Raw genomic sequence first — 17,683 nt, 5'->3', positions numbered from 1 at the left:
CCTGCGACCTTCGAAGTTCAACCTGGCAGACAACGAAGACTCCTTCCACAAATTTGAGACGGAAGTAAAACTACCATCAACTGTAAGTACAGATGCGAACATTTTCTTCACTTCATCTTCTACACTCATTCGACCGTCAAAATTAGACCCTGTGATCATGTCAACCAAATCTATCCCGAAATATTTGCTGGACTATATTCCAAAATTCGATGGAACTTCCAATAAAATTCCAAAATTTATCAAATCTCTCCAAGACATTTTCAATCTGTATTGTAACGATAAAATTGAACAATCACAACGCGAAGAAAATCATTGGCTGTTATTTACTGCCGCCCTCCACAGTTTGGAAGGTGCTGCAGATGAAGTTGTACAAAATTGCGAGTGTTCCAACTTAGCTGAACTTATTGAACTTTTAACGAAAAGCTTCTCTGATAAACGCACGGTCCCTGACCTAATAGCCGAAATTGCTGTAATGAAATCATTCCAATACGAACACCCCCTCGACTTCCTACAAAGACTCAGTGAAAAACGCACCCGAGTGGTGACCCGCTATAAGCTTGATGGTGTAACCGGGGATCTCCTGAAAAATCTTCTCGAACAACTCGATACAACTCTTGTCCGCACGCTCATTCACGGTGTTCATCCAACACTCGGAGCTCATCTTCAGGTATACAGACTCAAGAACTTGGACGACGCCCGCGATACCCTGCGCAGTGATTGTAGCATTGTTTTGAAACAATTAAAATGTGCAGAGCCCGTAAGTGACAAAAGTGCAGTGAGTGAAAAGCAAATCAATTCTCAGTTCCAACCGCGGAATTTCTTTCAACCACAACCAGTGTTCAATCAATTCCGACAATTCTCTCCTCGGAATTTCCGCCAGCAACACTTCAATCAGAATCGGTTCCAGCAACCCTTCACTACTCAGAATCGGTTCCAACAACCTCATCAAATCCATTTTCAACAGCCTCAACATTCTAATTTCCAACAAAGTGTAGTTCCCTCTACCTCTACTTTTCAGCAGTCGCAATTTCAAAATTTCCAACCGAAATCTTTCAATAACAATTCTCGTAACTTTTCAAACGGAGCACGAAACATTCAACAGTCTCACAACTGGGACTCGCAGAATACTGTCTCCATGCGTACTGCTTCTACTAATAGAAATGCTAACAATTCGGCAAGAAACAATCCTTTCCAGGATCTTCACTATCTCGATGAATCAAATGATGATATCAATCAAGTAAATGCATCGACTCGTATTCAATTGTTGCAATCGCAACTCAACAATCTAACATCAGCTGTGAATGAAATGGCAGATCATTTTTTAGGGTGTGGCCCCAATCCGGCGGAAACCCCCCATAGAGCTTGAATTGAATATTATTGATAAATCGCTACCCTATTTTGTCGATGATGTAAACAGAAAATGGCTTGTTGACACTGGATCGATGATGAATTATGTACATCCTGCAATTGTACCGCCAACTGTAACTAGATATAAGGAAAAATTTGTTGTAAAAACCCCGGCTGGTACAAGTGGTGGACATGAGTATATATTTTTTGGTCCATCCACATTATTTCCGAATCTTTCTAGAATTAAGATGTATATATATGATTTTTCCGACAGGTACGATATTCTTTTAGGTAATGAAACAATGCAACAACTCAAAGCCCATGTAAATTATGAGACTAATACGTTAGATTATGGCAACGTATCAAAACCGTTATTATCTGTAATTAATTCTAGTAGAAAACAAATTGAATTGAAACCTGGATTTAATGTAATAACTATCCCAGTTAGGTCTATTCCCACTGTAGGACAGGGATTACTTAAACCTATAAATAATTCTAACTATTGTATTGAAGAAGGTATAGTTGATATTGTTAATGGTGAATGTACTTGTATAGCTTTCTCTCATGAACTCATGACCATCAGTCCTGAACCCATGGAAATTGAGGAAGTAGAAACGATTCTTGACTCGCATAATGACTCAATGACCACACGTCCTGAAAATTTTGCATTGATAAAGAAATTGATCCATGAAACTTTACGAACTGACCACATGAATGACGAAGAAAAAAGAGAGATATACGATTTAATTATCAAATTCCCTGCGATAATAAAGCTTGATAATATTCCTCTTGGTTCAACAAACTTATTAAAACATAAGATCAATACTGTAGATGACAATCCTGTGTACACACGAAACTATAGGTACCCCCAAATATTCAAGAAAGACGTACAAATCGAAATTGATAAACTGCTGCAAAATAAAATCATTCAACCCTCCAACTCTCCATACAATTCCCCAATATGGGTTGTTCCAAAAAAACTAGATGCTTCAGGAAAAAAGAAAATAAGAATGGTGATAGACTACAGGAAACTTAATGACAAGACGATAGCTGATAAATATCCTTTACCAAACATTGAAGATCTTTTCGGTAAAATTGGGAGAGCCACTTATTTCTCCACAATAGATTTGTACTCAGGTTTCCATCAAATCGAAATGGACCCAGAATCTGTTCCTAAAACTGCTTTTTCAACGGAAGATGGTCACTACGAGTTTCTTAGGCTCCCTTTCGGGCTGAAAAATGCACCCCCATTCTTTCAAAGAAATATGAATATATTGTTTGCTAAAATGCCGAATGTATTAGTATATATGGATGATATAATAGTATTCTCTGACAATTTGGAAGAACATTTGAAACATTTAAAATCTGTTTTCAAGAAACTACAAAATCACAATCTCAAAATACAGCTTGACAAAACCGAATTTTTCAAAAGAGAATTGTTATACCTTGGCCACATTGTTTCAGAACGCGGTATTCAACCCAACCCAGCCAAATTGCAGGCCATAAAGGATTTTAAAATACCTAAAACCGAAAAACAAATCAAACAATTCTTAGGGTTAACAGGCTACTATAGGAAAATGATACAGAACTATGCAAAAATCGCAAAACCTCTGACTCAGGCATTGAAAAAGGATGTAAAGATCGATATTAATAATACAGAATATGTAAATGCATTTGAGAAATTGAAAACAATGTTACAGAACAGTCCAATATTACAACTCCCTGATTTCTCTAAACAGTTCATTGTCACGACTGACGCGAGCAATTATGCTATAGGAGGGGTATTATCCCAAGTTTTTGAAGGAAAAGATCTACCAGTAGCGTATGCTTCGCGAACTTTGAATAAACATGAGATCAATCTCTCCACCATAGAAAAAGAGTTATTGGCTATTGTCTGGTGCTGTAAATATTTCAGACCTTATTTATACGGACGGAAGTTTCTCATTCAAACTGATCACAAGCCTCTCCAGTGGCTTCATAGCATCAAAGAACCGAACTCGAAACTCATTAGATGGAAACTATTATTAGAGGAATTTGATTTTGATATTATTTACATAAATGGGAAGACCAATTACGTAGCGGACGCTCTGTCTCGTCCTAATAATGTTCACATGATGGAAAATGAGGAAGATGATTTTTTAGGTTTTGAAGATGGCTTTCGCGGGTTTGCGAATATTGCTACTGACCCCCACGAAACTGGTCTAGAAGATGGCTTTCACGGTTTTGATAATAGTGCTCACGACCCTGATCATGAATTCGATGATATTAACGTGGACGAATTGCTGCGATTCAATACTCGTACTGAAGCTCCCTCCATAGACGTTAGTTCCCTTGATGAAATTCTCCAACAAATAGATAACCCGGCCGTAGGAACTGATAATGATGATATTATACGTATTGATAATAGAAATGACGACAATGATGCTAATGAAAACATTGTGCGTGATATTGATTATGAAAATGTTGTAAATAATAATGAAAATGGTAATGAACGTGAAGATGATAATAACAGTTTAGCCACAATACACTCTCAAGAGAGTTCAAACGAGCAAGTAACTATTGCTGATGACGATAAGATTCTGAATGTAGAACATAACCAATTAGTACTTGAACGAGGTGACCAACCCCCTCGCTTGATTAAGATTTTTGATAAAAATAGATTGATTATTTATTTTAGGAATGCTAATGATTACGATGACATGAAGGACAAATGTATAGAGTATTTGAAACCGAATACAAAGTATGGAGTTTTCTGCTCGCGTGCCGGAGCCCTATACGATGAGTATGAACGGATTTTTAACAATTTCAAGAACGTACTGCTAGAGACTTTTGATTCGATCAAACTTAAACGGTATAAAAGAATGAACTTAGATGTGACACAAAATGATGAACAAAAACAGGTAATCTCTAATTATCATGAGGGTAAAACATTCCACCGTGGTATCAATGAATCTTATAATCAAATACGACGTAAATATTACTGGCCATCAATGCTACAGGATGTGACTGGTTACATTAATAAATGTGCTGTTTGCTTAAAGGTTAAATATGACAGGAGACCCGTTCGAGTTGACTATAAAATCACACCAACTCCTGAAACACCGTTCGAAAAAATACAGATTGATTGCTTCCAATATGACAAAATAAAGTTTTTAACGATGACTGACTGTTTTTCCAAACGGCTAACGGTTCATCCAATAAAAAGTTTGAACCAAGTTGATATCCAAGAATGCTTAAACGACTATTTCTCTGCTTTCCCCATACCCAAAATTGTACAAATGGACAACGGACGTGAATTTGACAATGCAGGCCTACGTGATTTCCTGAGACTTTATGGCATTGAACCATATTACGTTACTCCCGGACACCCAGACTCGCAAGGTTTGGTAGAAAGGACTCATTCTACACTTATTGAAATTCTGAATGCCATTCAACTTGAAAATAAAACCAACACCACTGAAACTAATATGAAATTAGCGGTAATTGCCTTCAATAATACTCTAAACTCTACATTGAAAATGTCTCCTATGGAAATAACATATGGAATATCGAATAACCCTTTTGTAAACGGAATAACAGAGAGATTAGTAACTGAACAACTGTCCCAACAGTATCTTGAACGAGTCAACCTAGTGCATAAAATGATTAAGAATAAATTGAAGAAGAAAAACAAAAACGTACTGAGAAATTGAATGTTAATCGTGAGAAGAATGTTGAAATTGAAAACGAGCCACACATAAAATCGACATTTAATAAGAAAACAAAACCGAAATTCATCAAAGTAAATTACGATACAACACAGCAATTAGCTAGGAATCCTAAAGCTATCCAAAAACGCCCTTTTAAATTGCACCCTAACAGAATGAAACGGCCTAAAAAACCGGTGAAGGGTAAGAAAAAGGATTTATTTGTTACAGGACGTGATGGTACTGCCCCTAATTCTCCTGTTGCTGGCCCCAGCAACGTCTTATAAGATGGTAGATTTGAGCAGAACATCTGGTATTGCTCCAATCAAGATACAGAATTCTCATATAATTAATGAAACTTTTACCTATGTTCATAATATTAATACTAGTTATTTACGTTTAGAATTAAGTAATATTGAAACATTTGTTGATTTTCTCGCTAAAAGGAATAATATTGATAAGAGTCGCTTAAGTATGATGAAATTGAATTTGAAATACACTAAGAATAAATTGAATGAGATTCAATCCGTTAATTATAGGCAGAAAAGAGGTCTTTTTAATGGTTTAGGATCCGCGATTTCGTGGATCACTGGGAACATGGATGCTGATGATAAGGAAAGATATGACAAAATTTTGCAGACAGTCCAATCTAATGAATATCATCTTAGTAACAATGTAGACAAGCAATTTGCTGTAAATCAGAAATTATTAACGAATTCAATAATGAGATGAAAGTAATCAGAGCGAATAATCTAAAAATCAGCAATTACTTTAATTCTTTGTTCAATGAATCCAACCGAATGGAATGAATCAGCAATCCTCTTTGTTATTCGACTCGCTCCTGCTTCTGAATAATAAAATATCTGACATTGTAACTAGTCTCGAATTTTGTAAATTGAAAATACTGCATTCTTCTATTATTTCTCATGATGATCTTTTTCTCCTACAAAAAAACTCAAATGTCAGCTTTATTTCAAATAAAATTAGTGTGTTATGGAAACTAAGCAAAGTACATTGTGGAATATTTAAAGACCATATTTCATATTTTGTGGACGTACCACTATTGTCAACTGTTTATGAAACGTTTTTTCTATTGTCTTATCCTGTCATTGTCGGTAACGAAATTTTAACAACTATTGCACATCCTTCTTTTGTTCTTCGAAATGACAAATTATTTTCTGGAAATTGTGAACTCATTTATGATGATTATTATTGTAGTACAGTAAGCGAACTTAATGATATATGTATTGAGCAATTATTAAATGATAGGACTCTAGACGGATGTAGTAAAGTAGTTTTGAAAGACGGAGATTCTTTCATAAAATATGTAGAAATAGTTGATAGTTTTATATTATTTAATTTTAGTACATGTATGGTTCTGAATACTGATGTGAACAAGAATATTACTCTTTTTCTTAATAAGAAAACGCAATTGTTGAAAATTAATAGCTCAGAAACACTGATTGGTTACTACAAACCAAATATATTTTGGGAAAACGAAATTGTACTTCCAACTGAATTTGTAGTAAAAAAACGACTATCCAACCTCAACTTTGATCAAGTACATATTGCTAATATAAATTTTCAAAAACTTGATGTTCTAGATGAGTTACCTCTGACCGATAATCGAAACCTATGTATTATTCTTTTGCTTATTTTTACTGTAATTTTATTGATTGTTATAATATTTCTCAAACGGCTGTTTATCTGGCACAAACTTTGTAACCTAATGTGTTGTAAATCTGAAGTTGAAAATGATACTGTACAGCGTGAACCAGAACAAATATGCCCCAGACTACCATGTACTTAGTTTATAATACTTAAAATATAATATATGTTTTTTATCTCTTTGAAGCTGAGGGCAGCTTCACTCTTAGGGGGGAGGAGTTACATCTGGTAACACCTAATATTATTGCTGACGCTGTATTCCATTGTAATGCTCGATCATAGTACTTTTAGTCAGTCTACTGCCAAACTTCACCGAGAGCACTTCTCTCTTTTTCGATGTATATTTCATAATTATGTGTTTGAAAATAAAGTTTTCTTTTTAAAAAGGTGTTTGGTTACCCCAGAACTATAACTATGGACACCAAGAAACTGTAATTTATTCAACAAGATGCAGTGATCCACGACATCAAATCCCTTACTTAGATCGAATAGAATTAATCCTGTGTATTTTTTACTATTAAAGCCCTCCTCAACTTCGGTTATAACTGATTGCACAGCATCTATTGTTGACTTCCCTTTTCTAAAACCATACTGGGAATCTGTAAACAAGCAATTTAATTCAAGAAAGTCATAGAGTTGGGTTGCGATAATATATTCTAGGATTTTTCCAAAGATAGGTGGGATGGAGATTGGTCTGAAGTTATCTGGAAAATTTATGTCACCCTTCTTATGAATCGGGATGGTTCTTGAATGTTTCAGCAAGGATGGAAAAACTGATGATTTTATACATGCATTTAAAACTGTGGTGAGCGGCTGTAAAATGAATTCAATTACTTCTTTAATAAGGGAGCTAGAGTGAGAATATATGTCTTTGGTGGTGGAAGACTTCATTCTAGAAACTATTTCGAGGACTTGAATACAGGTTACTTCTTTTATTACAAAAGTTGCCTGCGTTTTTGGGGAAGAGTTCAGCAGGTCAACAGCAGAAATTTGTGACGGCTCAATATCTTTATAAATTTTCTCAATGGAGCTGATAAAGTGTTTGTTGAATTCCCTTGCTGAGATAGAAGTAGCGGTAGATTTAGCGGGCTTGGAATTATTTCGAATAATTTTCCAAGCTGCTGAGCATTTATTGTTAGCTGCTTCAATCAAATTCGCATTGTGGTTTAACTGAGCCACTTTCAATTCACTTCTGTATAGCTTTTTAATACTATTGTAAGTCAACCTAGCTGATTCTGTACCTTCTTTTTTCAGTTTATAGTAGGCAATCAAAACGTAATTCTTAAGTATGTTCAGAGCCGGTGAATTGAGAAACTTTTTAGCCTTAGATTTATTGGAAATATCCGGTCTACGTTTGACAACTGAAAATGAGTCCAAGAACAAACCGTTAAACATATTGAAAAATGCATTAAAATTGTATTCAGCCCTGTCATGAATGGTTACTCTAGTCCAATCGACCAAACTAAGTCTATAGCAAAACCAGTGCAATGCCCTTGAGGTTATTGGCCTGAAACTCTGTGGCTGCAAACTCTGTTTTTTACCAGAATTTCCCGAATTTAAATTTGATCTCACAAAGAAACATAGTGCATCATGATCACCTAGTGCTAGCGGGTCAACCTTAACACTAAAATCTTCAGGATTTAAATCAGTAGCTATATTATCTAGTGCAGAATTATGTCTTGTTGCCTCAAAATTTGTCAGATGTAAATCCAGGGACTTTAATAGATTTATTAAATCTGACCTTCTAGAATCCATTGATAGAATATTTACATTAAAGTCTCCACCTACGATAATATTATATTTATTTTTCTTATATTTATTCAGAGATAAAATTAGTCTCTCCAAAGCACTGAAAAATAATTCCAGGTTACCATTAGGCGATCTATATATCACTATGATGAGAAGTTTTAATTTTTTAACAATAACTCCGGCAAATTCATGGTGTAATTCAAGACTATGAGATGACAAATCAAGAGGCTGGACATGGTCCGAATACTTGTTGGAAATAAATATAGCAACCCCACCATTTTTTAAAGAGGTTCTGCAAAAGGCAGTTAACAATAGAAACCCACTTATCTGTACTAGATCTATGATTTCTTTCCTTAACCAGTGCTCAGAAAGACAAAGCACATCGAAATCCCTCTCTCGATTTATCATCTCGATCTCAGTGATTTTGTTATTCAGAGATTGAACATTACAATACATAAGAGAAAAAATATTAGGATTATTTTTAGAATCTAAAATGTTCCGTTTAAAAAACGAGCTGGATTGTTTGGAGAACTGACTAAAAAATTGTTTTCATCCAGTGATTGATAGGAGATCGGGATGATGGTTTCAACTGAAGGTGATTTCTCTGTCAGTACAGAGATGACTGAATTTTGCGCGCGGAGAGGGGCTGGTGAGCTGGGTGTGACTGGATATGATCCTAGACATTGAAAGACAGGAGAGTCAGGTGACTTGTGAGAGTTGCGCGTAAGTAAATTGTGTTTCTCCGCTAATAATTCAGCTCTCGAGGATGCAGGGCGAGCATTGAAAAAGTCTCTCACAAAATTCGTCAGTCGGTTGACGAGAGTCCGTTTCCCACGCCGGTTGAGATGAAGCCCGTGTCGCGTAAAATGAGATCTGACGAGGAACGCATTAATATCCATGTAGACAATATTAAGTCTACCTGTATAGTTCCGCACCGCACTGGATAAGTACAAGTTTGCATTACAGATATTTTCATTGAGAGTAGAATCATCGTATCGATAGGGTACACTGCATAACAGGACATTAGTCTGAATGTTTATATCAGCAAGAGACTGGACTGCCTGGTTTAACGTCGACTTGAACGGTTCACCGCGATGTAAGTCATTTGAACCCGCCGATACAATTACAAAGTCTCTCTCAGTAAAGTCCTTGATCAAACTACAACTATCAAGAACAACATTTTTCAACTTAGCACTCGATTTGGTGGAAACTAAAACCTCAAAATCATCTCCCAGGTCTCTCGTGTGTTTACAGAACTGTTTTCCCTGACTATCAGTTAGAAAAGTAACTCTCTGTTTCTTCTTGGAGGTGATATTCTTACGGCGTTTCAAGTGAGTTGTTTCTCGCGTTGAGGGGGGTTGGTGAACTTCAACTTGCACCATAAACTTATCCGGCATCAAAGGTGACGATGTGTTAGAAGAGAGTACGGAAAACCTATTCTCTGTTACGATTGGATTACTCTCTCTCTGTCCATTCTTAGGCTTAACAACTTTTTTAGATATGATAAAGTCCGTATCTTTAATTGAATCTTGTTCCAGAAGGATATCTCCTCTATCATAAAAACTATTTTGTTCTGTTTGAATTATATTTATAATAGCATTTTTATTTTTCAACTCTTCACTCAAACTGCGTTTAGTTGCCTCTAGACTGACAATGCGTGATTTCAGCAATTTTATTTCCTCGTCTGCTCTCCCTTCATTGACCAAAGAGTCCTCAAAACATTCCTTTCTTCTGTTCCTCTCATCACTCAAGGATTTAGCCAACTGTTTATTTTCAACTGAGATCTCCATAAGATCGTTTCTCAATTCATTGTTCTCCGAAATAGAACTGTCAAGTTTATTTAAGACTCCGATAATATTTGGAATCAAGTCAACTATTGCATTATTCGAATATTTTTCAGCTATCATAGAGAGTGTTTCCCTAACATTAACTGCCAGTTCAACAACATCAGCATTGATTAAGTCACCATTTAAACTATTGAGCTCCGATTGCGCGCGAATCAAATTTTCGCGCCTTTGACGAGTCGTCATTGGCTTCATAGTCTCTATGAAAAGTAAAAACACCGGTTTTATTGAAAGAGAAAGTTCACTGATAAGAAAACTGGTGGTCACTGTCGACAGTCAGCGTTGTCATAGCAACCGAAAGACGCTACCTATTTTGCTAGCAGTCACGTCAGCCGGCAACTCTTGTACAGGTATGAAAACAAGATAAGGAGAACGCTATCAGTTGCACATAAATTGAGCTGCTTAAAAACAACAAGGAATTATTGAGCCGGTGAAATTGAGAGGGTGAGTGATACTGAGAGAGAAAATAATTGAACACTGTAACAGCAGAAAGGATAACTCCGACGATGTTTCACAGTCAATCGTAACACAAGCAACAGATGGGGTAAGAATTGATACGGAAAACAACAGCGTTTAGGAGTGTTCCTTTTTATATCACTTCTCACAATAAAGTAATCATTAGAGACAGTTTTTGTGAGGGTAAATTTATATCCGTTAGGTTCTTAGCAGAGGGTTCAAGGTTCATCAAGCTCGAAAAGTGTAATCAAACTGTCAATTTCTTGCAATGTCCACTAGGTTAGAAACAAATGAAATTCTGAATAAATCCAAGTTCCAATAAATCACAAACTTTCTATACACATTACTGAAAGTCCATCACTAACTTTTATGAAGAATCTATCGATTATTGATGAAAAACTATCGAAAACATTTTAAAATATGAAAAATAACAGACACGACACTAGAGCAAACAATCGAGGCAGCCAGTGCTACCAACACTCCAACTATAGAAACTATAGTTGTACACTATTCTATAGAAACACTGACACTGAACGCCTGCACTGGCTGGTTGCGTTCAGTGTGAGCAGCTACATACAAGTAACAACGTGCTTCAATGACAATTTTCAAATTTTGTTTTTAGGCTAATACATGATCTGACGTATACTTGCACATATACGCATTCAACGTTATCAAAAACTAATTTTTGTAACAGCAGAGATGCCTCAACTCTCAAAGCCAAATAGAAAAATGTTTAGAAGGAGTTTAGGTTAATTGCACTGTTAACAAGTTGCAACCTTTTTAGTCAGCTTTTGACTATACCTGCTCTGAAGCCTTTTTGGTCTGTTTTAGACTATACCTGCTCTGATGAATTATTTATTTAAAATTTGAATTTGAATTTGTTTTACCTGAGATGGGCCGCTTATTGCCGCCGACCATGTAGTGATGCAGCGTGTCGGCGATGCCGAGGTCGGCCAGTCCAGTGGCAGTGGATCCAGTTCCCAGAACAACCAGGCCAAGTGCCAAACCCGCCGACAGCGAGTACGACTCTCGGTCCACGCTGTTCTCCATCTCGGGACCAGGAGGCCTGCCTACACAAAACACACACAAATATTATTCACACATTAATATTGTATGATGAGATTCACAAAGCTTGCCGACTGCGAACAATACTGTAGCATAGAGAAAAGATAGCATAAGAAGATATCACATGGTCTTTTATGTTCCAAATTTCACGCCTGCAATACTGTAGCATAGAGAAAAGATAGCATAAGAAGATATACCATGGTATAGGTTGTTTATGTTGCAAATTTCACACCGATTTCTTGTTAACTCTAGCCGATAATTTATCTGTTATTACTGTTTTGTTGGGGTGAGAGTGTAAGAACGGCACAGTATGAGAGACTACCAGCGTCACATAGCTTCACGAAAAATAACTACTAGGACTATCGGCTTGAGTTAACAGTGAAGTTTGGAACATAAACTCCTTATACCATGGGATATCTCCTTATGCTATTTTTCTCTATGATTGTAGTGAGATTCACTCCAAACTGTCAGTTTTCCTCATGAATAGCATCAATGCTTCCCATTCATCCAATGCTGACAGTTTAAAGTGGACCTGACTATAGTGAAATTGTCTTCCATCTGTCCGCATCTCAAATAACATTGAATCAATTCTAACAGTTTGAAGTGTATCTAACACTATAATATAAATATTACACGATTGTAATTCGTAATATTGGCTTGTTTGTGACAATGAAAATTGGAGAAAATGAAAAAGATATTGACGATGGAAATTTAAGATATGAGAATCAAAAGGCTATTCTTGAGACGCTCATAAAATGTCCAAAAACGTCAAAAATAAACAAATTATAAGAATATTATTGAAAATTTCTTCCTATTTTAAAACATTTATCCTTAGAATTAGATTCTAACAGATAATTTTCTGGTTATTGACATTTTATCAAAAATAGAAGAAAATCGATATATCTCGAAAACTAAGGTCGATATGTGAAAATTTTACTGGACATTTTTTGTTGAAAATTTCATGTAGATCTATGGTCTTCGGCTGTTACATCTTTCGTGGGACACTCTATATAATAGATCTGTTTATTTTGCTCACCTATTTCTGATAGGAGAACCTCGGCAATGTGCCTGTGTGCTGTTTTCTGATAGACTAGTCCGACACCAAGCAGTGCTGCCACCTGTATATTCTGCACAATGTCCAGTTCTATGGAGGTGGGTGGCAGCAGTGATTCTATATGGACACTCAGTAGTTTAGTTGTCTGCACATCCATGGTACCTGCACAAACAATCAACAAGTACACATAGGAATTAATTCAAAAATCTTCCAAAAACACAAGTATATCACAATCAACACTCATGTTGAATGAATTCTATTTAAAATTGAAGATATGAAAGCATAAAACATAATTCACTAAATTCTATTTCTAATTTTCATATTCATAATAAAAATTCATATTTACTAAATTCTATTTAAAATTGAAGATATGCAACCATAAAACACAATTCACTAAACATGAGTTTAGTGAATTCTTATACTGTTTGGTATTGATCTGCATTACATCAATCAATCAATAACTCTATTCAACCCAAACACACAATAAAAATCAACATACAATATTATAAAAACAAAATACAGAAACAAGCTTCATGGTGGGTTGTGCTGAAATGGAAGAAAAGAGGAAGAATACCTAGCACTAACTATGATTTCCCTTGTAATAGGCTAGTAGAGGGTATAGAAGTAAAAAAGGAAGAATGAAGAAGAGTGAAAAAGAGAAGAGAGAGAAAAAATACAGCAAAATGTGTAAGCCAAATGTGTAACACATATAGGATAGGCTACATTGTTACATGCTGTCATCTACATTTATATAAAAACATTGTTATAAGTTCATAGTTATAAATTATGTTTATGTTGTAATATACTTTACTGTATTTATTCATACTCATTAAGTTGAATAAAAAAAAATATTCTTTTCTATTCAAGATATTGAGTGCAAGAAAATAGAGTGAAAATATATTAATAGAAATAATAATCTATTCTATATCTGCTTCTTTTATTACACAACATAACAAAAATGAGTTTAGTGAGTTTCAAAAATACTTAACTGTTAGAATTTCATGAAACGTTTTTGAAATAGCCTCTAAACTAAACTTTCAAAAGAAGCATCACATAATAAATGAATAAAGTTCAAGTGTTTCAAGCCCCTTATTTATTTATGTATAAAACTCGAAGTGCAGTGGCACTGGAACCAAATGGAATGACATAAACAAAAATACTCAAGAAGCAGAGATAGAAGAACTTAAAACATTTCCCTACCACTAGCTTGATAGAAAAATGAGCAATACAATAAAAAACATTTATTAAAAAAATAAAGAAAATAAACATTTATTAAAATGAAGAATTGTAATTTAAATTTCAAATATCAATCTTTTTTTAACAATCAGTAACCTTTAGTAAATTCAAACAAAACAAGAGTTAAGGTCCAATTATTGGGGAAAGTATACATAAGAAGGTAAATTGATAATAACTTGGACTAATTGATAGTAAATTGAATATTGGAATATTAGTTGTAATATCGATATTGAATATTGATAGTAGCTATTACCTCTTTTTGTAGCAGCTATGCCCAGTATCAGGCCAACACTGGTCATCTCATGACATCGACTCAAGTACTTGAAAGTGTTCAGTTCGACCAGATTGGAGAGATGACCGTTCAAGCCCAGAGCCATCAGAAAACCGGCATGTTCAGGAAGTACTTCAGGGCCACCCTGCATTGTAGGTAACGAATAATAAATGCATATTAATAAAGTTGTTGATGGTGCATATTTAATTATAAATATAATCTGTAATTGTATTCAAGAACTAGCCGTCAGGCTCGCTTCGCTCGCCATATTCGTCTAGCCAGGGGGCTCCGCCCCCTGGACCCCCGACTGGATCGTCCAAGACTGAGATTAGCAGGCTCGCTTCGCTCGCCTGCATTTTTATCATGTTAGAACAATCCAGTCGGGGGTCCAGACTAAACGTCTGGCTAAACGGATATGGCGAGCGAAGCGAGCCTGACGGCTAGAAATATAATATTTCCAGGATTGAAGTAGCAGTGCCCAATCAATTTTTCCGCGATAAATGCTTTTAAATCTTCAACTTGGTGCCAACCTAACAAAGTCAACTCAACTTAATGCCAACCTGACAAAATTATTAATTTAGTTGCCAGTTAACAACTGTTTCGAAGAGGTACTCTATCTAGATTATAGTTCTATAGTAACATATGATTTGGAAATTTCAATTATAATTAAGAGATTGGAGAAGAAGAATATACATGCTAAAAGACGAACTTTAAACGTCTTTTTTTCTAAAGACGAAAAAAGAACCCTTAGGGTTAAAATATTTCCAAAAGATTTCTTAGTGCGCCTCTAAAGGGCCAACTGAACATACCTACCAAATTTGAACGTTTTTGGTCCGGTAGATTTTTAGTTATGCGAGTGAGTGAGTGAATGAGTGCCATTTCGCTTTTATATATTCAAGAATAAATAAATAAACATTATTTTGATGAAAAATGGGAAGAATCAAGAATACTTCAACACATGGATAAATTCGTGATTTTATTTATTTGAAAAAATGAAATAGTGAATTTGAAAATGCACTTATCCCATAAAAAACTCACATTTAGAGCTACCTAAGGTTAGTAGAGAATACCGTCCAAAATGGCAATTGCCCAAGAAAATGATGGGGAATAAAAAAGCTTTCATATAGTTCATCAAGTCAACCAATGAATTCAGAGTACTTAGTTAAAAATTTATAAATTTAGAGCTATCATCCAATGTGTGCATCTGAGAAAAACTTTCAATGGTGAGACTTGAAATGAAAGTTCAAAAGTCGATTGAAGTATTGAAGTAAATGTGAAAAAGGAATTAAAATATCATTAATGAGACTAAATAACAGTAAAACTGAAATAACAGTATTTGAAATAACGTGTAGAAGATGTTTAGAATGTCGAAATATTTAGCCTCAATTATGTTGAAATATAACAGGCCCGGTTGTTAAATCCATCACAAAAGTCATTTAAAAAGTAATTGAATTACTTTCACAAAAGTAATTTAAGTAATAAATTGTAATTTCTAACATAAAAGTCTGTTAAATTTTAATCATGATTTAATGACACGAAAACCAATTTATTAGAGAAGGCTTTTTCGAGAAGATTGGTTCAGGTGGCATTTAATCACTATTAAAATTATTCAACAAGCATTTGTGCAACCTAGCCAATGTTTAGTATTAAAAATCACTGCTTTCCTTTACAAAAATTTCTTGTTTCGGATTACTAAATTCCTTTCTCAGTGTATTAGAGTTCAGTATTTGATTCTATTGTTCATTATCAATGAAGAATAATTGAAAACGGTTACAATTTCTCACTTCAATACATGTTATTATTAAAATGTGGGAGCAATTTTCTGTATTGTTGTGAAGGTGATGTGGAAAGTGAATCCATATTAAATGCAAACAACTTTATATTATCAAAACGACTGATTAAGATACAATTTTTATTGTTACAGTTGAGGATAGCTTTAGCACCATCATCAATGTCTAGTAAACTATAGTGTGATCCACGTTATAATGGCATTATCAATTTTGATTAACAACACTGGTGTTGTTGCTATCCTTGTTAATCATGCAATAAAGCGTATAGCTCTATCCTTTTATAGCACCACAATGTTGCCATCTCGTTTTTAAAAATAATGTGGAAATGAAATATGTAATAATGTAATAATAATAATAATGTAATAATGTATTATTGAATCATCGTAAAATATTTTTTCTTGGCGAATAAAATATAAGTGATAATTTTTAACAAGAATGAACAGTTAATAATACATAAGATATACCGGTATCTTCTAAAGAAGGCAGTGGCAGGCAGAGAATCAGCAAGGCTGTTCCCCTATCTTTCTCCACTGCCATTATGAAGTGGACCTCACTATAGATTACAATATCATAATCATAATATCAACTAATTATTATCATTTAATAAGAGCAATTTGTTTACTTAGTATAGACTGGAGCGCTTTCGAATTTCATTGAACTTATTTTCAACTAGTACAAAGACAAATCCAAATTGGACACCATCTGACCTTGGGTTTATTGTAGACGATCCACGGCGAATTGATGTTGGCTGCATGGGGCGCTATTCTGAGTCCGGCTGCCACCCCGTTGTGGAAGAGGGGCCACAGATTCATGTTGGGGACCACCTCGATGTGGGATAGGTCCACAGTGGTGCCCCGAGGGGGAGCGCGCCCACTCAGGCACAGCCGGGGCACTGGCAGAGGTTCGCTCGCCACCGGACACCAAGTGTGCAGGGTTAGCATGCCTCTGACAAACACACATTTCAATAAAAATATTATTGATTTAATATAATTAAAAAATCTGGTTTGGTACACTCACACAACTTTCCTTGCTCATTGAACTATAAGCCTCATTCTTAAACGAGAATAATATAGGGGAATAACTTAATGACGATCGGCGGCTACATATTTGAAACTATATGACAAACAATTGTATATATTGCATTCTGAGTACATTTTTCTTTGTGTAAATTGTGAAATTCAATGATTTTTTAGAAGTCGTCGAAACAGCTGTTATGCAGGTAAAATATCTCGAATATGACTGTATTCTTACGAATAAACTGCTCTACCTACCTAACTCATGCACGAGAAGGAGGTTACAAAGTCCATTTCTCAAGGATGGGATGGAACCCCTGTTAGTTTCCCAGAAAGGAGAGTCATGCCAGTTGATAGATCTGATTAATAACTATACAGGGTATGAATTTGAAAAAAATCGGTCAAGTCATTTTTGAGAAAATCGTGATAGAAATTCAACAAAATCCATTTTTCTCAAGAATATTACGGAGCTCCTGCAATATTCTCAGGAATGAGACTCATGTC

General features: G+C 35.1%; 1 protein-coding gene across 1 annotated transcript in view; it reads right to left on the bottom strand.

The window, feature by feature from the left end:
* Positions 1 to 17,683, bottom strand: part of LOC111048298 (anaphase-promoting complex subunit 1) — an 85,868-nt gene that overhangs the window by 22,853 nt on the left and 45,332 nt on the right. The window contains exons 25-28 of the mRNA XM_039437270.1: positions 16,874 to 17,111; positions 14,359 to 14,521; positions 12,852 to 13,031; positions 11,638 to 11,820 (exon numbers count right to left, since the gene is read on the bottom strand). Of these exons, the coding sequence (XP_039293204.1) occupies positions 11,638 to 11,820; positions 12,852 to 13,031; positions 14,359 to 14,521; positions 16,874 to 17,111 (764 nt within the window). The remainder of the gene's footprint in view (positions 1 to 11,637; positions 11,821 to 12,851; positions 13,032 to 14,358; positions 14,522 to 16,873; positions 17,112 to 17,683) is intronic.

Source organism: Nilaparvata lugens, chromosome 11 (assembly GCF_014356525.2).
Source record: "Nilaparvata lugens isolate BPH chromosome 11, ASM1435652v1, whole genome shotgun sequence".
NCBI classification, from domain to species: Eukaryota; Metazoa; Arthropoda; class Insecta; order Hemiptera; family Delphacidae; genus Nilaparvata; species Nilaparvata lugens.
This window is presented reverse-complemented; position numbering and strand designations above follow the sequence as displayed.